Genomic DNA, 24017 nt, shown 5'->3' on the forward strand with positions numbered 1-24017 from the left:
AATCCTCCCAGATCTTAGATAACACTACAAAGCTACAATAATCAAAACAGCATGGTATTGGCTCAGAAATAAACATATGGGTCAATGGGACAGAATAAAGAGGCCATAAATAAACCCACACACCTATGGTCAACTAATCTACAACAAAAGAGGCAAGAATATTCGATGAAGAAAAGTCAAACTCTTCAACAAGTGGTGGTGGAAAATCTGGACAGCTACTTGTAAACCAATGCAATTAGAACACCCCCTCACACCACATATAAAAATAAACTGAAGATGATTTGAAATATAAGACACAACAGCATAAAAATCCTAAAAGAGAATACAAGAAAAAAATTCTCTGACATAAATCATAGCATTATTTTTTTAGATCAGTTTCCCAAGGCAAAAAAAAAAAAAAAAAGCAAAAATAAACAAATGGGACCTAATCAAACTTAAAAGTTTTGCAAAGCAAAGGAAATCATCAAAATGAAAAGACAACCTATGGAATGGGAGAAAATATTTGCAAATGATGCTACCAACAAGGGATTATATCCAGAATATACTAGCAACTCATAAAACTCAATATTAAAATCAAAAAATGGGAAGAAGACCTAAATAGACATTTCTCAAAAGCAGACATACAGATGATCAATGGACACATGAAAACATGCTCAACTCTGCTAATTATTTGAGAAATGCACATTAAAACCACAATGATGTATTACCTCACATTAGTCAGAATGGCTCAGAGAAGGCAATGGCACCCCACTCCAGTACTCTTGCCTGGAAAATCCCATGGATGGAGGAGCCTGGTAGGCTGCAGTCCGTGGCATCGCTAAGAGTCAGACACAACTGAATGACTTCACTTTCACTTTTCACTTGCATACATTGGAGAAGGAAATGGCAACCAACTCCAGTGTTCTTGCCTGGAGAATCCCAGGGATGGGGGAGCCTGGTGGGCTGCCGTCTATGGGGTCACACAGAGTCTGACACAACTGAAGCAACTTAGCAGCAGCAGCAGTCAGGGATGGCTACCATCAAAAAAAAAATCTACAGATAATAAATGCTGGAGAAAAGGGAACCCTCCTATACTGTTGGTGAGAATGTAGATTGGTGGAGAAACTATGAAAAACAGTGTTCAGGTTCTTTAAAAAACAAAAGCTAGAGCCAAGATGTAATCCAGCAATCCCACTCCTGGGCATATACCCTGAAAAGATTAAAAACCTCTAATTCAAAAAGATACATATACCTCAATGTTCATAGCAGCATGATTTATAATAGCCAAGACACGAAAGCAACCCAAGTGTCATTAACAGACAATTAGTTTAAGATGAGTTATATGGTTTTAACTGTGGTCATGTATGGATGTAAGAGTTGGACTGTGAAGAAGGCTGAGTGCCGAAGAATTGATGCTTTTGAACTGTGGCGTCGGAGAAGACTCTTGAGAGTCCCTTGGACTGCAAGGAGATCCAACCAGTCCATTCTGAAGATCAGCCCTGGGATTTCTTTGGAAGGAATGATGCTAAAGCTGAAACTCCAGTACTTTGGCCAACTCATGAGAAGAGTTGACTCATTGGAAAATATTCTGATGCTGGGAGGGATTGGGGGCAGGAGGAGAAGGGGACGACAGAGGATTAGATGGCTGGACGGCATCGCTGACTCAATGGATGTGAGTCTGAGTGAACTCTGGGAGTTGGTGATGGACAGGGAGGCCTGTCGTGCTGCGACTCATGGGGTCGCAAAGAGTCGGACACTGAACTAAACTTAATATTCTATTATAAACACACACCACAACATTTTTACACACTCAACTATCAGTGGGCACTTGGATTGCTCCCATAGATCGGCTATTGCAAATAATACTGCACTGAATACTGGGGTGCACATATGCTTTTGAATTGGTGTTTTTATTTTCCTTGTAAAAATACTCAGAAGTGGAATTGCTGTGCAATATGGTAGTTCTATTTTTAATTTTCTGCGAAATGTCCATACTGTTTTCCACAGTGGCTGCACCAGTTTACATTCTCACCATCAATGCACAAGTGTTCCCTTTTCTTCACATTACTGATAACACTTATTTGTTGTCTTTTGGATAACAGCCTTTTGGACAAGTGTGAAATGATAGCTCATTCAAGTCCTGATTTGCATTTCCCTGATGATGAGTGATACTGGGTTTCTTTTCATGTACCTGTTGGCCCATTTTTCAACTGAGTTGTTTGTTTTTGTGATGTTGAGTTGTATGAGTTCTTTGTATATTTTGGATATTAAGCCTGTGAATATTTTCTCCTGCTCAATAGGCTACCTTTTCATTTTGTGGATTGTTTCCTACACTGTGCAAAATCTTTTTGGTTTGGTGTAGGACTATCTGTTTACTTTTGCATTTGTTTCCTTTGCCTGAGGACACATATCCAGAAAAATGTTCCTAAGACCAGTGTTAAAGAATGTACTGCGTATGTTTTCTTCTCAGAGTTTTATGGTTTCAGGTCTTATATTCAAGTCTGTAATCCATTTTGAGTTTATTTTTGTATATGGTCTGAGAATGCAGTCCAGTTTGATTCTTTTGCAAGTGGCTCTCTAGTTTTTCCAACACCACTTGTTGAAGAGGCTGTCTCTTCCTCCATTGCATATTCTTGCCTCCTTTTTTGTAGATTAATTGACCATATAATTGTTGGCTTATTTCTGGGCTCTCTATTCTACTCCATTGAGCTATATGTCTTTTGTGCCAGTGCCATACTGTTTTGGTTACTGTAACTTTGTAGTATAGTTTGAAACCAGGGTGTGTGATACCTCAAGCTTTGGTATTCTTTCTCAAGGTTGTTTTGGCTAGTTGGTCTTCTGTGTTCCATACAAATCTTTGAATTGTATAGTTCTGTGAAAAAAATGCCACTTGTAATTTGATAGGAATTGCATTTGCTTTGGTTCGTATGGTTATTTTAATAATATTAACCCTTCCATTCCATGAGAATGGTATATCTTTCCATCTGTTTGTGCCATCTTCAATTTTTTTCATCAGCGTCTCATAATTTTCTGAATACAGGCCTTTTGCCTCCTTAGTTAGATTTATCCCAAGGTATTTTGTTCTTTTTGATGTAATTGTAAGTAAGACTATTTTCTTTCTTTTTTTTTAAAGACTATTTTCTTAATTTCTCTTTTTGATACTTTGTTGTTAGTGTTTAGAAATGCAATATATTTCTGTATATTAATTTTATATTCTGCAACTTAAGTGAATTCATTTATTAGTTCTAATAGTTTTTTTAGTATCATCTTTATGATTTTCTATATGTAGTATCATGTCATCTGCAAACAGCAACCGTTTCACTTCTTCCTTTCTAATATGAATTCCTTTTTTTCTTTTTCTTGTCCAATTGCTGTGACTAAGACTTTCAGTACTGCGTTGAAGAGAAGTGGTGAGGGTGGTCAGCCTTGTCTTCTTCCTGATCTTGGAGGAAATGCTTTCAGCTTTTCACCTTTGAGTATGTTGTCTGTATATTTATCAGATATGGCCTTTATTGTGCTGAGGTATGTTCCCTCTATACCCCTTGTTGAGAGTTGTTTTTTTTTTTTCTTTTTTATCATAAGGGGATGTTGAATTGTGTCAAATGCTTTTTCCACATTGATTGAGATGATCATATGAGTTTATTCTTCAGTTTGTTAATTTGGTGTAGCACACTGACTGATCTGTGGATATTGGACCATTCTTGCATTCCTGGAATAAATCCTACTTGATCATGGTATGTGAACCTTTTACTGTATGTTGAATTTGCTTTGCTCATGTTTTGTAGAAGATTTTTGCATCCATGTTTATCAGTGAGATTAGCCAGTGATTTCCCCCTTTTTGTGGTACCTTTTCCTGGTTTTGGTATCGGGTGGTGCTGGTGCTGCAGAATAAGTTCAGGACCATGCCTCCCTCTTCAGTCTTTTGGAATCATTTGAGAAGGATTGGTGTCAGCACTTCTTTATGTGTTTGGTAGAATTAACCTGTGAAATTGTCTGGTCCTGGACTTTTGTTTGTTGAGCGTTTTAAAATTACTTATTCAGTATCATTACTGATATCTGGTCTAGTTCTATTTTGTATTTCTTCCTGATTCAGTCTTGGGAGATTGTACGTTTTCAGGAATTTACCCATTTCTTCTAGGTTATCTATTTTATTGGCATATAATTGTTTGTAGTAATCTCATATCAATGTCTTTTCCAATGAGACAACCCTTCACATGAGGTGGCCAAAGTGCTGGAGTTTCACTGACTCGATGGACGCGAGTCTGAGTGAACTCCGGGAGTTGGTGATGGACAAGGAGGCCTGGCATGCTGCGATTCACGGGGTCGCAAAGAGTCGGACACAACTGAGTGACTGAACTGAACTGAATCTCATATGATTATATTTCTCTTTTAACTTCTCTTTCATTCTGATTTTATTTATTTGGGCATTCTCTCTTTTTTCCTTGATGAGTTTGGCTAAAGGCTTATCAATTGCATTTATCTTTTCAAAGAATCATCTCTTATTTTCATTGATCTTTTCTATTGTTTTTTAGTCTCTATTTCAAAAAAACAGCATGATTAAAGACAGAGACTAAAATAACAATAGGAATATAGATAGCCTCGCCAACACAATGGACAGGAATCTCAGCAAACTCCAGGAGACAGTGAAGGACAGGGGAGGCTGGCATGTGGCAGTCCATGGGCTTGCAAAGAATGTGACATGACTTAGCAGCTGAACAACAACCACATGATCATTATTATTTATTTCATTAACTTTAGTGTTTGTTTGTTCTTTTTATATTTCCTTTAGGTGTAAGCTTAAATTGTTTATTAAACCTGAATTTTAAAATAAATTTTAAAGTATTCACCATGGCTGTTGACAGTCTATGCAAATTTTAGGATTGCAACTTTGTGTATGATGTGAAACAGAGGCTGTTTTATACTTTCGCATGTGGCTGTCTAGTATTTCCAAGACCATTTATTGAAGAGACTATCTTTTCTCAGTTGTATGTTCTTTGTCATAAATTAATTGTCCATATATGTGTGGGTTTATTTCTGAGATTTCAGTTCTGTTCCATTGATCTATGTGTCTGTTTTCTGGCCAATACTGTGCTGTTTTGATTACTATAACTTTGTAATATAATCTGAAATCAGGGAATATGATACCTTCAGCTTTGGGGTTTTTTTCTCAGAATTGCTCTAGATAATTGGCCTTTTGCAGTTCCATATAAATTTTAGAAATTTTGTTCTATTTTTGTGAAAAATGTCACTGAGATTTTGATAGGGTTTACAATGAGACTATGTTTTGCTCTAGGTAATATGGGCATTTTAATTACCAATGTTAATTCTTTCAGCTCATGAGCATGAAATATCTTTCCATTTCTTGGTGTTTCTTTACTTTCATTCAAAAATGGCTTATATTTTTCAGTGTACAGGTCTTTCCTTCCTGGTTAAATTTATTCCTAGATATTTTAGTTTTTGCAGTTGCAAGTATAAATCGAATTGTTTTCCTAACTTCTCTTTCTGCTAGTAAATCAAAATGGATCAAAGAGTTGAATGTAAGACCTGAAACCATAAAACTCCTAGAAAAAAAAGTGGTGGTTTGCCCTTTGACATCACTCTTATCAATTTTTCTGGATACCTTTCCTTAGGCAAGGGAAACCAAAACAAAAATCAACACAAGGAGCTACATCAACCTAAAAATTTCTGCACAGCAAAAGAAATCGACAAAACGAAAAGATGTCTACCAAATGGGAAAAGATATTTGCAAATCATAGATCCAATAAGAGATTAATACCCAAAATATATAAAGAACTCAATGATAAAAAAAAACAATCTGATTGAAAAATTGGCAGATTTGCACATGAAAAGATGTTCAATGTCACTAATCATCAAGGAAATGCAAATCAAAACAATTAGATGTCACCACGTGCCTGTTAGGATGGCTGTGGATGAAAAAGTCAAGAAAAAAGCACTGGAGAGGATGTGAAGAAAGGGAATCCTCGTGCAGTGTTGGTGGGAATGTAAATAGGTGGAGCCACTATGGAAAACAGTATGGAGGTGCCTCAAATTATTAAGAATAGAATTACTGGGGCTTCCTTAGAAGTCCAGAGGTTAAGATTCCATGCTTCCACTATAGTGGGTAAGGGTTTGATCCTTGGTTGGGGAACTAAGATCCTGCAAGCCACACATCATGTCCACAAAAGTGATTTTTAATTAAAAAAAAAAAAAAACAGAACTACCATATGGTCCATCATTTCCACTTCTGGGTATTTAACTGAAGAATAAAAACCACTAATTTGGAAAGATATGAGTGTTCAGTCGCTCAGTTGTGTCCGACTCTTTGCGACCCCATGGACTGTATGTAGCCTACCAGGCTCCTCTGTCCATGGAATTTTCCAGGCAAGAATACTGGAGTGGGTTGTCATTTCCCACTTACTCCAGAGGATCTTCCCAACTGAGGATCAAACCCATAACTCTTGCATCTCCTGCATCGGCAGGTAGATTCTTTACCACTTACCACCTGAGAAGCCCATGGAGAGATCTATGTATTTCTATATTTGCCACAGCATTCATTACAATAGCCAAGATGTGGAAACAATCTAAGTGCCCCTCAGCTGGTGAGTGGATAAAGAAGGTATGGTATATGTGATTGACCCTTGAACGAAGAGGAGACTAGGGATACAGTTGAAAATCCAAATATAACTTATAATCTACTCTCCATATAGGTGGGTCCTCTGTATCTGCAGTTCCACGTCTGCTGATTCAACAAACTGCAGATGCTGTATGTATGAGATGTACTATTGAAAACAATCTGCAAAATAAAAAAAGAAAAAAGAAAATAATCTGCATGTCAGTGAACTCACACAGTCCAAACTCATGTTGTTCAAAGGTCAACAGTGTACAGAATAGAATATGACTCAGCCATAAAAAAAGATGAAGTCTTGCCATTTGTAACAACATTGAGGGTAAAAAGTAAGTGAGGTAAGTCAGACAAAGACAAATACTGTATGGTTTCACTGGAGTGTAGAATAAAATAAAATGCACAAGCCAAATCCAACCAGAACAAGCACATAGAAAGCAGAGTAGCAGTTACTGGAGGAGAAGGAGGGTTGGGGGGGGCAAAGTGCGTAAAGAAGGTCAACTGTGTAGTTATGAATGGAAACTAAATTTCGGTGGTGAGCACGCTGTAGCTTCCCAGGTTGCTCAGTGGTAAAGAATCTGCCTGCCCATGCAGGAGACACAGGAGATGCAGGTTCTGTCCCTGGGTTGGGAAGATCTCCTGGAGAAGGAAAAGGCAACCCACTTTAATATTCATTCCTGGAAAGTCTCATGGACAGAAGAGCCGGGGGGCAGGGGGGCTTATAGTCCATGGGGTCACAAAGAATCAGACATGACTGAGCATGCATGTGCACACACATGAAACTTATATAAAGTTATAAACCAATAACATGAAAGCGATTGCAATTTTTTCTCTAGTCTTGGGAATGCACCTGCTGTCCTGCCTGTTACAAACTGCCTTGGGCTTTTCTGAATGGCTGCAACTAGAAGGGATTATGAGTCTTTCTGGCTTTTGGCAAGAAGTGTTCAGCTTTCTGATCTCAGTGCTTCCTATAAGGAATCTCCCCCCACCGCTTAAAAGCCCCAAATTATATTCTTACGTTTTGTGCTGTCCCCTTCTGTCATTTGTTCTGCCCCTCAGTCGTGTCCGACTCTGCAATCCCATGGACTGCAGCACACCAGGCTTCCCTGTCCTTCACCATCTCCCAGAACTTGCTCAAACTCATGTCCGTTGAGTTGGTGATGCCATCCAACCATCTCATCCTCTGTCATCCCCTTCTTCTCTTGCCCTCACTTTTTCCAGGATCAGGGTCTTTCCTAGTGGGTCAGTTCTTCCCATCAGGTGACCAAAGTATTGGATTGTCAGCTTCAGCATCAGTCCTTCCAATGAATATTCAGGACTGATTTCTCTTAGGATTGACTAGTTTGATTTCTTTGCAGTCCAAGCGACTCTCAAGAGTCTTCTCCAACATCACAGTTCAAAAGCATCAATTCTTTGGTGCATAAAGAAAGTTCAGCCTTCTTTATGGTCCAATTCTCACATCCATACATGACTACTAGAAAAACCATAGCTTTGACTATACAGACCTTTGTTTGCAAAGTAATATTTCTGCTTTTTAATATGCTGTCTAGGTTTGTAATATCTTTTCTTCCAAGGAGCAAACATCTTTTAATTTCATGGCTGTACTCACCATCTGCAGTGATTTTGGAGCCCGGAAGTAAAGCCTCTCACTATTTCCATTATTTCCCCATCTATTTGCCATGAAGTAATGAGACCGGATGCCACGATCTTTGCTTTTTGAATGTTGAGTTTCAACCCAACTTTTTCACTCTCCTCTTTCATCTTCATCAAGAGGCTCTTTAGTTCCTCTTCACTTTCTGCCATAAGGGTGGTGTCATCTGCATATCTGAGGTTATTGATATTTCTCCTGGCATTCTTGATTCCAGCTTATGCTTCATCCTGCCCAGCATTTCACATGATGTACTCTGCATAAAAGTTAAATAAGCAGCCTTGACATACTTGACAATACACAGTATTGGCGATATACAGCCTTGACATACTCCCTTCCCAATTTGGAATCAGTCCATCATTCCATGTCCAGTTCTAACTATTGCTTCTTGACCTGCATCCATTTTTCTCAGGTGCAGGTAAGGTGGTCTGGCATTCCCATCTCTTTAAGAATTCTCCAGTTTGTTATGATCCACCCTGGCCTTCTATCTTGTCAAGGCATAAAAGACACCATCCATGTGTCACCTCCTTGGAGTTTTGTTGTTTAGCCATTTCATGCTTGCTTATACGTGTCTGTTCCATACATCTTCCTTTACAGTTGAGAAATACTAAGTGCTTGCTATGTGCCAGGCACTAGAAAAAAAAAAAAATGAACAAGCTCTTCCTGCTCAAAGAGCTTATATTATAGTGGTAGAGGTGGGGGACACAGGCAGACTCTAAGCTAGATAACAGATATTTGAGATCATTTCAACCTGCATTAGGAGCTTTGGGAAATAAACGGGGTGTTTCAGGGGTAGAGGTCTCCCCTATTGTTTATCTGCTGCGTGCCTGGTGTGTGACTCATGGGAGGTGCTCTCTGAGTATTTGGAGAAGGAAAGAAGGGCTGAGCAGATGACCCTCTCCATCAGTGGTGTCTGTGGGAGGTAAGGTCGCTTGGAATTCCTTTGTAGGATCTGAGAGCTTACGAAGATGCAAGCAGTCTCATTTGCTAATGATCATAATTAAGTCAGAGTCTCTTGGTTCAGCCCAATGCCTTGGGGAGAGAGGCACAAAGCATTGGGTTTATGAATTGGCTCCCCACGCTTCCCTCCCTGCTGTGCTCCCCCCAGTTGTGTGCCCACACCTGCCCAGGTGCACACAAACACACGTAGACACATGCTAATGAGAGCCCAGCAGAGTAATCACACCCCTACGCTGCGTTAAAACAACCTGTCCCTGACGTCCTGGAATCAATCCAGTGAAAAACCAAACCCATCACACCGGGCCCCTGGTGTTAAATAGATTGAATACCTTCACCATCATACCTTGTCATACAGTCTTCATTCTTTCTGGTGTGTCTCTGGTTCTCAGTGCTGGGGACCAGCTTCGTGGGGCAGGCTGACCTATGAAGGCTTTAGTCCTGAACATCAAATAGCTCACTCCTTGGAAAGGGGAAAAAAAAAAAAAACCAAACTTTTGCCCAAATCACTGTAATGCAGCGATTCCCAAAGTATGTTTTCAGTGAGATGCTCTGCCAAAAAAGGTTTCCACGGTTGTCAAGTAAGTTTGGAAAATGTCACTTACGCTCCCCATCTCTCAGACGCAGCGCGCAAGCACAGTACAAGCCCAGAGAAGTTCTGCGGAAAAGAAACTGCTCAATCCTGTTTAACTTGTAGTTTCCCAATCATCGGGAGGATGGTAGCCTCCCTGCACACTGACTGCAGTTTCTCTAAAACAGCAGTGGCGCACTTTCCCCTCCAGCCAAAGTAGAGGTGCCCAAGCTCCGTTCTACCCAAGGCAGCCTGGTAGATGGAGCCAGAACCTGGAGAGGGAGGGAAGAGAAAGCAACAGGGCACGTCTCCTGAGCGGGAGAGGAAGCCACTGTCCCTGGGCTGAGGAGCCCTGGCTCCCTCAGCTGTGGTCCAGGCACCCCGGGGCCACAGCCCGGGAGGATGAAGAGGGAGCTATGGGAGGGTCCAGAAGAGTGCCAGGAGAACCTGAGCTGCACTGCCTAAATCCAGGAGGCCAGCCCAGAATCACGAGCTGAGACCCCAGAGGTCAAAATGCGTGAGCAGAAAGTGGACTTGGAGCAACTTGGGCTGCGTTTGTGGTTTGGGGGTTTTTTTTTAAGCAGGGAGGGCCTGCAGTGTGGGTAGGGTGAGAGCAGACAGCCGTACTAATATTTTCAGCATCTTGAAGTCCTGCCTTTAAGAGCTTCCACCTGGGAAAGCTGTGCCCAGGAGGCCCACCTGGGGGAGCTCATCCCAGTCAGGGGCCTGGTGTGGGGGTTGAAGGCGGGTGGGCAGGGCCTGCGGGGCAAGGTTTGGGCTGCTTCCGAATGAAAACAACACGCGTTTTGCTCCCCCAGACCCCTTTCTGTCACTCCAGCAGCATTGTCAGAGAAGAAACAAAACAAAATAGAGAAATGGAGCTTGATTCCATAATTAGTGCAGTTTCTTCACTGTTCATTCAGGATCTCCAGAGATCAATTAGCTTGCTTTTAAGCTAAAAGGCATCTGAATAAGTATTTAACCTGCATAGCAATTGACATTTAAAACAGATGAGGACGGGAGTAATACTGCAGAACGGGCGGGCTCCTTCCTCCTCCACTGATCTCCCAGGTTCTGCCCCTCCTGCCCCTTACCCTCGCCCATTGCGCATCCCAGTGGCCTTAGACTGGCCCGCTGGCATTCCCAGGGCCGGGCTGTGGGTGGGCAGGCTGGCACTGGGGGGCTGCTGGAGGCAGGGTGATCTTCCAGACGCTGACACCACTGTGGAGCAGGGTCCAGGGTTTGGAGAGAAGCTTCGGTTAGGGCTACTTGTAGGGTCCACACCCAGCCAGGGAGAATCAGGCCCTTTCTCTACAGCCATCCAGCCATGTCACTGGGCACATGGCACCCTATCTACCCCTGCAAGGGGCAGACACCTGGAAGTGCACCTACTGAGGACACCTGAGCCTCAGCTTCCACCTCTCTAAGAGCCAATCATGGCCAGAGCTGGGGAGAGGGAGAGCTTGAAAACTGCAGGACCTGGGTGTCTGCCCTGCTGGGCATCTCCATGGCAGGTGGTCTGGAGGATGTTTGTGTGGTTTTTGCTTTGTCACTTACGTATCAAAGTCCTGAATAGGAATTAGCTTTTAAAAGCAAGTAGTGGGCTTCCCTTGTGGCTCAGCTGGTAAAGAATCTGCCTGCAGTGTTCGAGGCTTGGGTTCAATCCCTGGGTTGGGAAGATCCCCTGGAGAAGGGAACAGCTACCCACTCCAGTAGTCTGGCCTGGAGAATTCCATGGACTGTATAGTCCATGGGGTCGCAAAGAGTCAGACACGACCGACACACTCAACAGTTACTCATCTTGGGCTTTCCTGGTGGCTCAGGCAGTTAAGAATCTGCCTGAAATACAGGAGACCCGGGTTTGATTCCTGGATTGGGAAGATCCCCTGGAGGAGGGCATGGCAACCCAGAGGCAACCCACTCCAGTATCCTTGCCTGGAGAATCCCCATGGACAGAGAAGGCTGGCAGGCTACAGTCCACGGGGTCGCAAAGAGTCGGACACGACTGAGCGACTAAGCACAGCACAGTGTGTGCGTGTGTGTGTCTACAGGCACACACTCATGTACTTATGTATGTATTTATTTAACAAATGTATCTCGACATCCTCTCTGTGCTAGTGTTCGACACTGGGGAGCGGGAAAGAGATGCCTGGCCCGTGCATCTAAGCTGTGCCCGCCCACCACAGATGACCACAACCGGATGGGGAGGGAGCAGGGCACAGGATACCCAGCACCCGTGAGGGCAGAGAGGATGCATTTGGACCTCAGGGAAGGCATCTTAGTTGGGAGCCCCTGAGAGCAGGCAACAAGAGTTAGGATGCGAGTAGTTTACCTGGGAGATGATTCCGGGAAGCATGGTGATGGAGCAGGGAAGCGAGACGGGGAAGGAAAAAAGCCAGTGAAGGAGTGTCATCGGGGGCCTGTGCTGTGGGTGACTGGGGCTCAGCCTAGCCGTGGACCTTTGAAAAACTGCGTGGGTCATGGCCCGGAATTGCACTCTGAGGGCTGAGGATGCCAAGGTCCGTTCACGGCTCTGTGCGTCCTCAGCCGAGGCTCTGCTGAGCTCAGCTCCCTGGCTGTTGTGTGCTATCCTCGCTGGTCTCACCTGTGCCATCGCCAGAGAATGACCAGGATACAGAGCCCGGGGTGGGGGCGGGGGCAGAGGGAAGGTCTGCAAGTGGCCCCTGGGGGTGGGAGGAGGACGTAAAGGACAGTGCCTGTGACGCAGGCTCAGGAGAGAGATACGGAAGCCAGGTTTAGAAGGAGATAGAAGGAAAGACGAGCCAGGCAGAGAAGGAACATGCTCGCAGGCAGAGTGGCATGAAGAGGTGGCTGACAAGTGCGGTGACAAGTGCGGTGGACGGAGGTGTCCTGGGGGAAGAACTGAGTCTGGAGGAGGTCGGGCTGGACCAGGAATGGTGGGCCTTTCTGCTGTGGGCAGGCATGCAAGGGGCGGGCCGTGTGTCGGCTCCGCCTGTCCAGGAAGTGAGAGCCTCACCAGGGACTCGGAATTCAGGATCATTGTTCCTTCGGCCCCTCCAGCAAGGGCGCTCATGGCCTCTTGGGCCCCTCCACCGCAACCCTGTTCCCAGCAACCCTGCTCCAGCTCCTCCGCCTGATGACAGCCCATCGGTCATCAGGGTCTCTGGGCAGCCCGGGAGCCTCTGGCCATCCTCCCAACATGGTCGATCCTGCAGTATTTGACTTGTGCATCCCCGAGTTGTACAGACAAAGCTCTGCATATCGCCAGATCAATTAAAACAACTGCTACCAGGCCCCAGGACTCCATCAGGAGCCCTCCCCTGGGCCCTCCCCCAGGATTGCAATCCTCTCCTCTCATCCACTGTTTTTCTGGATACCTCCGTCTCAGTTTTAAAGGCCTCCCCGCCACAGCTTCCTTGTCATTACATAATAATAATTTCTTGTCCTTATGAGGGCTTACAATATGCCTAAGATGATTTATGCCATTTAAGTCTTAAAGTAGAGCTATATTGTAAGTGCTGTTAATATCCCTGTGTTCAGCTGATCAGACAGAGGCATGGGGCAGGGAAGGGACTTGCCCAAGGTCACACAGCTTAGAAGTGATGAGATCAATTCCAATCCAGGCAGGCTGGCTGCAGAGTCCACAGGCTCGACTGCACTCCCACCCTGGTTCGGGATCCGGGGTCTTCTCTGATGCTGCCTCCGCCCTACCTCCCTTCATCACCTAACCCCTGACCAGTCCTGGTGATAGAGAAGCAAACCCAGCAGCTCCCCTCCTGTCTGGCCCCCTGCTTCACTCCCTCCTCCCGGCCTGCCCAAGCCCAAGTCCTCATCCCCGGGAACCCACCCAAGGCCATTCTCCCCCTCGCTGGTGCCACATTCCTTCCATAGCTCAGCTCTGAGGGGAGAGGATGCTGCCTCTTGCATGGAGACATCCGTGACTCCCTCGTCTCTGAGCCTCCGCAGGTTTCTGTTCACATGGACAGTTTTTACCCTTTTACTCCACCAATCAAAAAATGCTTTGATTTATGCACCTCGTCTTGTTTCTTCTTCTGAGCTGTGAGTTCCTGAAGACCTGGGAGTATTGCTTAATCTCTCTCTCTGACTCATCTAGTGCCCAGTGGGGTTCCTTGTGAACCGTTGTAGCCTGTAAACTGCTTGGGGGAATGAATGAATGAGTCAACAAACCCACAGGAGGGGAGACATTCATACTCCTTGTCTCCTTTCCCTTGCCTAGGACCTCAGAAAGCCCATCCCTGGCCCTTTTCCACTGGGCACTGCTTACCTTCTATAAACCAACCTACTATGCCCAGCAGGGAAAGCCAGCCAATGTGTTCCCCAGCTCCTTCTGCTGAGACCAGGAAACAGAGAGCCCCAGAAGCAAGACCCCAGGCAATGCCGGGACCTCAGGAGCTGGTGCATCAGAGAGCAGAGCCTTGTTTTTCCAACCCACAGTCTGCACAGAGCTGCAGGGGCCCCGGCAGGGAGAAGAGAGAACCCTGATCAGAACAGACAGGGAGGCGGCCCTGGGAAGAGGCTATTAGCAACCACCTTGCTGATCAGTGTCTCAATTAATCTCTATGACACATTGGAAACTTCAGAAAGAGAACAAAGCAGATTAGAAAAAAAAAAAAAAAGAGAGAGAACAGACTCAGGCCCCGGAGGACAGGTGCCTGGGCTGGATACTGGGAATGTGAGTGTCTCTTGGGACTTGGCTGCCAGACAGTGGCAGCGCGTTGCAGACCGTGCCTGAGTCTCATTGCGCCAGGGGCTGGGCTGGCTGGGCCAGCCCTTGCTTTGGCAAGGGCCAAATTCAAAAGCACAAAGTTGTTCAAGAGAAAGGAAAATCTCAAGATTCCAGAGGGGCCCTAGACAGTCATGAGGCCATGAGCTTAAGTCGGGGACTCAGTCTTCTGCCTACATCTACCCTGGGAGCTGTGTGTTGGAGACTCTCCCAGGCCACCTGCCCAAAGGAGTGTGTGTTGGGAAAGAAGGAGCTGTGGGGTGCCTCCTGGCCCTTCACGATGAGACATGGCAGGACAGCACTGGGTTGTGAAGGTCACGCTCAGCTTAACACAGGCCCCCATAGCTCATCCGAGAGGCAGACGATGCTACCATTTGGGCACATTTCCAGGGACAGAAAAAGCCATTTTAACAATAAGAGCCTTTATGCTCAGGGCAGTCAGAATGTTTCTCGAAACATTTGACAACATGTCATGATATAGAAGGCAAAGTGTTGGTTGAGCTGGCCCAGCTAGTTCGAGTCCTCCGCTCCCACCTGGCTCTGTTTCGCCGTCTGCATATGAGGTTAGTTTGGAGAGGTGGTTTTCATGATATCCCTGGCGGAGCCCTGAGAAGAGCTATGGAGCCTTCTCGGTACCTGTGGCATCCAGTCTTTAAAAGCCCAGAGGACAGAAATGGGTTCAGGCAGTGTGGGCTGGTAATCAAGCTCTCCAGGAAAATGAAGCCCTCCTTTGCAGCACCTGCTTGTTCCTGTGGTGTAAACACACTCACCATGCCTGATTTCAAGCTGCCAATGGTTTAGTGACTTGCTTTCAAAACTCCTGAAAAGTTAACAATTGTCCCTAACAAGCTGGCTTTGGTTGCAGAAGAAAATTTACCGCATGGTAATTGTCACAACGTCCTTAACCTCCCTGGGCCTCCATTTTCTCTTGTGTGAAATGGGATGATAACAGTGTCTATGTAATGGGATTGTAGGGATTGTAGAGGTTCTTGTGAGTGTTAAATGAAGGGGGTGGAATGCACTCAGCATCATGCCTGGCTCATGATCAGTTGTGTTGCTGTTATTATTATAGTTGGTGTTATTTGTTTTACCCATTGGGCTTCCACTCAAGGTTCTGTTGGAAGAAAATGATCCAGCTGCACCCATGCTCTCCCTGCTAACATCTTCTGGGACCCATGCACGCACGCACGCACATATACACACACCCCATCCCATTTCCTCAGCAGCCTTGGTGTCTGCTCCATTTTATTAAAGCAGAAAGCAGTGACAATTATTTTCATAATGAACTGGCTCTTCAAATTAATGCCAATTACACTATGCAATCATGATTAAGATTATGCATTAATCAACGGTGCCAACCTACTTATTAGCCTCTTTAAATAACAATCATGAGGAATGTATAACGATTGTGAGGAATGTATGGGAAGGAAGAGAATGGAGAGGAGCCAGTTGGATGGGGGAGCTGCCTGGAAGTGGGACGGGGTGTTCTCTCCAGAAGCCAAGACCCAGAGCAGACTTTCTTCCATGGGGTGGAGCCTGGGTCAGAACCCAAGCCCATTAGACCCTGAGCTTCCAGACTTCCTGCTCTCCAGAGCCCCCTGCACAAGAGAGAAAGATCAAGAAGACCAGAAAGGAGAAGGGAGAGGAGCCCTCAACAGATGAGAGTTTTTCAATAGCTGAGGTTCGGTGCCCCCGTCCCTTCCTCCTAGAGCCCTGAAAAGTGAGTGTGGCTGATTACTTGCCTTGGATCAATGTCACCCCTGTCTTTGGTTAGGTCTCCCAGATGCAGAGCCTGAGTCAAGGATTCAGGTGCCTAGGGTTGATGCGGGGAAGGGCGTGCTTTAGGAAAACCCCATAGGGGATCGAGCACAGCAAAACAGAGAAGGGGACAGAGCTGGGCAGCCTCGGGTGAGATCTGGCCTCTGTCTGATGTAAGGCGGCAGTGTTGGAAAGGTCTCGGAAGCATCCATGCACCACAGTTACACCCACCCTGAGACAAGGGGACGACCCTTTATAGTGATACTGCACCCAGCATCACTCAGATAGGGCTTCCCTGGTGGCTTAGCGGGAAAGAATCCACCTGTAATGCAGGAGATGCTGAACACTTAGGTTCAATCCCTGGGTCGGGAATATCCCCTGGAGGAAGGCATGGCAACCCACTCTAGTATTCCTGCCAGGAGAATCCCATGGACAGAGGAGCCTGGTGGGCTACAGTCCACAGGGTCGCAGAGTCAGACACGACTGAGTGATTGAGCACATCATTCAATTATTGCCTGCGCTCTGCCCCCAGGACTGCTGCTCCTCCTAAGTCGCTTCAGTCGTGTCCGACTCTGTGTGACCCCATAGGCGGCAGCTCACCAGGCTCTGCCGTCCCTGGGATTCTCCAGGCAAGTGTACTGGAGTGGGGTGCCATTGCCTTCTCCAGCCCCCAGGGCAGAGGTAAGAGCAATTCTCTAGAAAAGGACAGCCTGTGAACAGAACTAAGATTCAAAACCGGGTCTGCTGCATCCAGAACCCACTCTCTGAACCTCTGTGCTGTATCTGAATATTTGTTCTCTGGGTATCCCAAGACATTCAAACTTTAGGGGTCACTTTGCCCCTAATTTTCAAGTAGGATGACCCAAGCTTGCACTGTGTTTAGGGGATAGAGGTTAGAGGGCAGCCCCTCCCTAGCACTTCTGAGATGCCCTAGGGCTTAAGTTTCCCATCTCCTCTTGTTCCAACTTCCTTCTCTGCTGAATTTTCCATGCCCTCTCTCATCCCAGCTACTGCACCTCTTTTCCCCTTTCTGCCCCAATTCACCCTGTGCCAGGCTTTGCCCACCTTCCTTCTCTGTTCCCGAAGAACACAAGCCAGGGGTAGTTTTCTGTGACTGGCTTTGGTAAACTATGAGGCTCCTGTAAGTAAGGAGATAACAGCACAGCTCAGGCTAAATGGGCACTGAAGTGTTAGCATGGCCTTTCCTGCCACGAGGTCACTTGCCTTTGGTCCTGGGATATACTGTCCTTTCCTTTCTCCCTTTTGGGGCACACTTCCTCTTTCTCTTGGGCCCTTCTCACCCATCCTCCCCACACAAACAATCAACAGCCTACCTTTGTTTCTTTCGCGCAGCAATTTCCGAAGAAGGTGATGGCACCCCACTCCAGTACCCTTGCCTGGAAAATCCCTTGGACGGAGGAGCCTGGTAGGCTGCAGTCCACGGGGTCGCTAAGAGTCGGACACAACTGAGCGACTTCTCTTTCACTTTTCACTTTCATGCATTGGAGAAGGAAATGGCAACCCACTCCAGTGTTCTTGCCTGGAGAATCCCAGGGACAGGGGAGCCTAGTGGGCTGCCGTCTATGGGGTCGCACAGAGTCGGACACGACTGAAGTGACTTAGCAGTCAGTACTATAAATGCCTTTTCTTCTCCATCCAGGTCTTAAGGTGCTTTTACCTCTAAGATAAAGGCTGCCCTTCACTTGGAAGAGGGGACAAATTGCAGCCCCCAATGGCCAAATCCGGCCTACTACCTGTTTTTGTAAATAAAGTTTTACTGAAACAAAGCTGCACCGTTATTTACATATTGGCTACCTCTCTCATGCTGCAATGGAAGAGTCCAGTAGACTTTCTGGCCCACAAAGCCAAAAATATTTACTGCTGCTTCTTTACAGAAAATGTTTGTCAACGCTTGACCTAGAATGTAGAAGCTCAGAATTTGTTTTTTCTAGATAGCATTGTTTCACCCCTCCTTTAATAACTACTAAGTCCTGGCCACATCCCATGCATTTAGCTACATTGTTTTCTTTCTTCCTCACAGCAATCAACCTTGGAAATATGTACCCCATTTTGCAGATGGAAAAACTGAGTCTTGGGGAGTGTAACTTCCTCCTGTGACTAGAGCTGGGGTTTGCACTGAGGTCTGGCACTCCACTGTTGGTTCTAACAGCTGACTACCACCTGTATGTGCTGGTTATGGTCATCTGTTTATTGTCAGCTGAGTCCTCCTTGAGAGCAGGGGCCCAGGACTGACTTCTCTCATTCCAGCACCCAGTGATAGGTGGGCACATGAATACCAATGGGTATTCATGGAACCAAATGGTGTAGCCTCTGGGCTTGGGTCTCAGTGACTTGAGACCCCTCTCTCTCCTTTCCCCTCCTCCACCTGCCACAGTCTGAGAGGCAGGCAAGGACATGTGAAGCCCTAGGAAATGGCCCTTTCTCCCATGACGTTTGACTTTCATTTGAGATAGGACTCCGTAATAGCTAGTTTTCTCCCTAGACTTTCTCGTGGAAAGATTTTTTTAATGTTTACATTTTAAAATATTAAAAATAATACTCATTCACTGGAAGTAATTTGGAAAAATCAAGAAACTACAAACAGCAAGACTAAAAGTATCTATAAATCTCCTCTTCCCAGAGAAGCTCGCTGGTACTATGGTACAAATCCTTCCAGTCTTTTTTCTATAACTGTAGTTACGTGCTTTTTATTTGATAAATAGGTTTCATATTGTAATATTACTTTGTTGCGTTTTGGGGGAAACAGAATGAGCATTTCCGGTATCATTAAGTATTTTTTAAGAGCATTTTTTAAAAGCTTTTTTCCTTTTTGCCAAAGCTCTTCTTCATTGCAGAACACTTGGGGGAGAAAAGCACTGAGCAAAAGGAATCCATTATCTTTTTACTTTCTAGAAAGTACCTCTGTTAACGTTTTGGTGTATGCCCTTCTGGTATGTCCTTTTTGATTTTAATTGGAATTGCATTAAATTTATAAATTAATTTGAGGAGAACTGACATCTTTACAATATTGAGCCTTCCCTTCCAGGAGAAAGTTATGTCTCTCCATTTATTCAAGTCTTCTTTTATGTCCCCCAGTAAAGTTTTGTAGTTTTCTTGATATAGGAATTGCACGTTTATTGTAAAGTATTTTATTTTTTTGCAGTTGCTTTTGTGAATAGGGTTTCCTTTTTCCCTTGTAATTCCTCACTGTTTATTGCTGATTTATAGGAAAGCTATACATTTTTCTATATACGTTTTTATGTGCTGGCCCCTTGATGGGCTTTCTGTTTACTTTCTACTAGGTTTTGCTATGACTCTCTTGAGTTTTTAAGAAAATGGTAATAAGCATCTTCAAATAATACTGTCTCTTCTCTGATTGCATGACTGTGATTTGTTATTTTTACCTTATATACCATGATTTTGAAGGCAATTTTATCATGGAAGATATGCTTATATAAGCTTGTGCTTAGGGAGAATGCGATAGTGAATCCCTGTGTACTTACCACCTGGACCAACAACCCATGACTTTTCCTATCCTATCTGCATTCCCTTCACTTCTACTCCACCCATATTATTTTGAAGCAAATCCTGGACACCACATCCTGCCATCCTATACCCTGACTGTTAATGCCTGCAAGTTGTTCTGCCATATGGGTGGATTTTAATACATTGAGCAGTCTTCTGCTTTGAACATCGAGTTGTTTCTATTTTTTCAATATTATGTCAAAAATATCCTTATACATAAATGTTTATGTGTCTCTAACTCTCTAACTTCTTCTAAATTTGTATCTGTAGAAAATGGAATTACTGGATCATATGGTATTTTGATCACTTATTTCCTCTAAGCACATACACACCATCACATGATGGCTTTTCTGATTAGAAATATAACACATGTTCACTGCAGAACTTTTTGAAAATACAGAAAAACACAAAGAAGGAAATTAAAATCATCCATAATCCTTCCACTCAGAGAGACCTCCTCTTAACATTTGAGGCGGTGTTCTCCTTGTCTTCTTTCATGGACGTGCTGCAGCCCCACACAGACTCACATGCAGGCACACTCTCTGTTACGAACCATAACCCTGCTGGAATACCAGCATGGGGCTGGGGAGAACAACAGATTTATTTGTTCACTTTTTTAAACATTCAAAAAATCATTTTTTAAAACAATGAAACAACCTGGATACCCATCAACTGGTGGTGAATGGGTAAATAAGATATGGTACAGCCGTACAAAGTAATACTGTTTAACAATAAAGAGAAACGAAGTACTGATACGTGCTACAACATAGATGAGCCTCAGAAACATTATGCTCAGTGAAAGAAGCCAGATGCCGAAGACCACCCATAATATGATTCCATCTAAAGGAAGTGCCCAGCAAAGACAGATCTCTAGAAACAGAAAGTAAATTAATGGTTGCCTGAGGCTGGAGTGTGGAGGGGACTGAAAACAGTGATTGACTGTAAGTGGACACCAGGGATCTTATAGGGTTGCTGGAAATGTTCTGAAACTGGATTGTGGTGATGGTTATGCAATTTAGTAAATTTACTAAAAATCATTGTACATCTAAAAGGGTGAATTTTGTGGAATTTCTTCATGTAAATAATACCTCAATGAAGTTAATGTTTTTTTAACAAATAGAGGTTTATATGGGGAAAATAAGCAGAAAGAACAAATTAAGAAATCTATTTACTAGGACTGTTTACTGGTGTTGCTTTGAAATGTCTTCTCTTCTTTTGTCACTGACATAAATCCCTCCTCATCTTCCTTTTTATTCTTCCTTCTCTAACGTGGGGTCACACTGCATCTCTTTTTCACTTAAAGCAGTATCATGGATATTTCCCAATCATTAAATGTTAGCTATTATATGGAAATATATAGCTATTTCCATGTAATAGTAAATGAATGACAAAAAAAAAAATTGCCATTCGTTTACTATTTCTTTGGTGTTGAGTGTCCTTAGATCCACCTCCTTTCACATGATCTGTGTACCCATTGTTGAATTCAATGACTAGAAATTGAGGTGTTGAGTCAAAGATCTGCGAGTTTTTAAGGCTTTTTGTATATTTCTAACAGCCATCAAGGAAGGAGGATGTACTGCTTCCTACTCCTACCAACAGTTAAGCAAATGTCCGTTTCCGAACCCCCTGGGCAACGCTGAGTGCTATCATTTATTTTTTGTTTGTCAATGGGACAGTCAGAAAACGGTATCTCACTGTTGGCTCAAACTGACTTTATTTGATTATTAGCGGGGATGACCATTTAATCATGTATTAACAGTTCCTCTGTATTGTTCTTTCCTTTTGTGAGAAGCCCATGCTTGCTCTTTGCATATTTTTCATTTGAGTATTTATCTTTTCAAAGAATTTTAAGTGGTTTTTGTAAAATTAGAGCATCAACCTTTACATGTTACTGATATTATTTCCAAGTGTGTTTACCATTTAATTTTGTTTATGGGGGTTTTGAAATCTATACATGTTATATTGTCTCTATGAAGTTATCAATCATTCTGCTATAATTTCTGACTTGATTGAAAGGCCTCCTCCACTTCAATATTATATACTATTCACTTATATTTATTGTCTTTTTGGTTCTTTTATAGTGTTTTTTCCCCTTCCTTCCCTTCCTTCCTTGCTATTTAATCTTTACTCCATCTGAAACTTTTTTTGATATATGGCTTCAGATTGGAATCTAACTTACATTTCTCCCAAATAATTGAATAATTGTCTCAGCACAATTAATGAATAATTCATCTTCTGCCTTCTGATTGGAAATAGCCATCTTTATCATGTCTTAAATATTTATCTCTACTAGAGCCTCTTTCTGGGGATTTTATCTCATTCTATTGACTTATCTGTGTTTTCATATGCCGTTAGGGCTGGGTTTTAATTATTTTTGCATCATGATAGATTTTAAATCTGGCACTGCAAGTTATCTCTCATCTCTGCTTAGGCTGTCTCCTGTTTAGTCTTCCAGATGTATTTTAGAGCTGTTTTGTCAAGTAAAAAAAAAGTGTGTGTATCAGTTCAGTTCAGTTCAGTCGCTCAGTTGTGTCTGACTCTTTGTGACCCCATGAATCGCAGCACGCCAGGCCTCCCTGTCCATCATCAACTCCCGGAGTTCACTCAGACTCACATCCATCAAGTCAGCGATGCCGTCCAGCCATCTCATCCTCTGTCGTCCCCTTCTCCTCCTGCCCCCAATCCTTCCCAGCATCAGAGTCTTTTCCAATGAGTCAACTCTTCTCATGAGGTGGCCAAAGTACTGGAGTTCTAGCTTTAGCATCATTCTTTCCAAAGAATTCCCAGGGCTGATCTCCTTCAGAATGGACTGATTGGATCTCCTTGCAGTCCAAGGGACTCTCAAGAGTCTTCTCCAACACCACAGTTCAAAAGCATCAATTCTTCGGCGCTCAGCCTTCTTCGCAGTCCAACTCTCACATCCATACATGACCACTATATATATATATTCTATGATTCTGACTGGAATCACATTAAACTGAAAAAGTAATTTAGACACCTCTATCCTTGACCCTGACTGCCCAACATGACATGCTTCCTCATTTAACATGCCTCCTATTTTTATGTCCCTCACCTAAGGTGTTTTGTTTTGTTTCGTTGCCATTTTTAATGTTGGAGTTGGTTCATGATTAGTTATTTAATATTTGCTGATATTACAAAGGAAATCCTTTGGCCATTAAGTTTTTACTGGTTGTTGTTTATTTAAAGTAACATTTAATTTGTGCTCACTGGTCATTGAACTTGAATCTCCTACTAGTTCTTATTGGTTTTCATGTTTAGGGATTATTTTAAGAGTTTTTACAAAGGCATTTGTATCATTTGCAAATAAGATTTTTTTTTTCTTCCTAAGAGGTGTGCCTCTGAGTTACATTTCCTTCTTATCTCAGTGGTTAATGGTGTAATGTAACTCTTCACACACCTCTTTTTTTCCTTTAATGAGCATGCTCTTGTGTGTCACCATTAGTTGATATTAAAGGCCAATTTGAGCTGAAGATGCTTCAAGTAAGTATCTTTTCTAGAGCTGGATTATTAAGCATTCTTAACAGCAGTAGATACTGAATTTTATCAAATGCCTTCCTGCATTTTGTGAGTTGATCATACTTTTCCCCTTTGAACTACTGATGCGATGGAATGATATTCATAGATTTCTCTATATTGAACCACACTTTACATTCCTGGAATACAACTCTGTGATCATGGTATGTTATCCTTATAATAATATTCTGGTAGATTCTATCGCCAGCATTCTACTGAGAATTTTCATAGCAACATTCATAAGTTGGTCAGTTTCATTTTAGCTCTGTTTGTCAGTCTCTGTTACCAGGAATTTGCCAGCTGAGGGAAATGAACTAGGAGAATTTTCATATTTCTTATGCTCCGGCACAATTTCTACATAGGGGGATTATCTGGCATATTATTGAACACTTGGGGTAAGAATCTTGCCCATAAAACCTTCTGAGCCAAGCATATTTCTTAACATACCTCCTCCTTCACCAGCACACACAGTTTTCCCCATCTCTCGCAGGAGGAATCTTTGAGTATGCAGACGGCCCCAACGCCCAGGTCATGAATGCCGAGGAGCATGCCTTTCGATTTTCTGCCAACATCATCAACAGGAACAGGACTCTGCTGCCCAACACAACCTTGACCTATGACATCCAGAGGATCCACTTCCACGACAGCTTCGAGGCCACCAAGAAGGGTGAGTGTGCTGCCCCACCGTCCTCTTTCT

At 43.7% G+C, this 24017-nt stretch overlaps 1 protein-coding gene across 1 annotated transcript in view; it reads left to right on the forward strand.

Annotated features, from left to right (window-relative positions):
• GRIK3 (glutamate ionotropic receptor kainate type subunit 3) overlaps nucleotides 1–24017 on the forward strand; it is a 240443-nt gene that overhangs the window by 123883 nt on the left and 92543 nt on the right. The window contains exon 2 of the mRNA XM_068963655.1: nucleotides 23811–23987. Within this exon, the coding sequence (XP_068819756.1) occupies nucleotides 23811–23987 (177 nt within the window). The remainder of the gene's footprint in view (nucleotides 1–23810; nucleotides 23988–24017) is intronic.

The sequence above is a fragment of the Capricornis sumatraensis genome, chromosome 2 (assembly GCF_032405125.1).
Source record: "Capricornis sumatraensis isolate serow.1 chromosome 2, serow.2, whole genome shotgun sequence".
Lineage (NCBI taxonomy): Eukaryota > Metazoa > Chordata > Mammalia > Artiodactyla > Bovidae > Capricornis > Capricornis sumatraensis.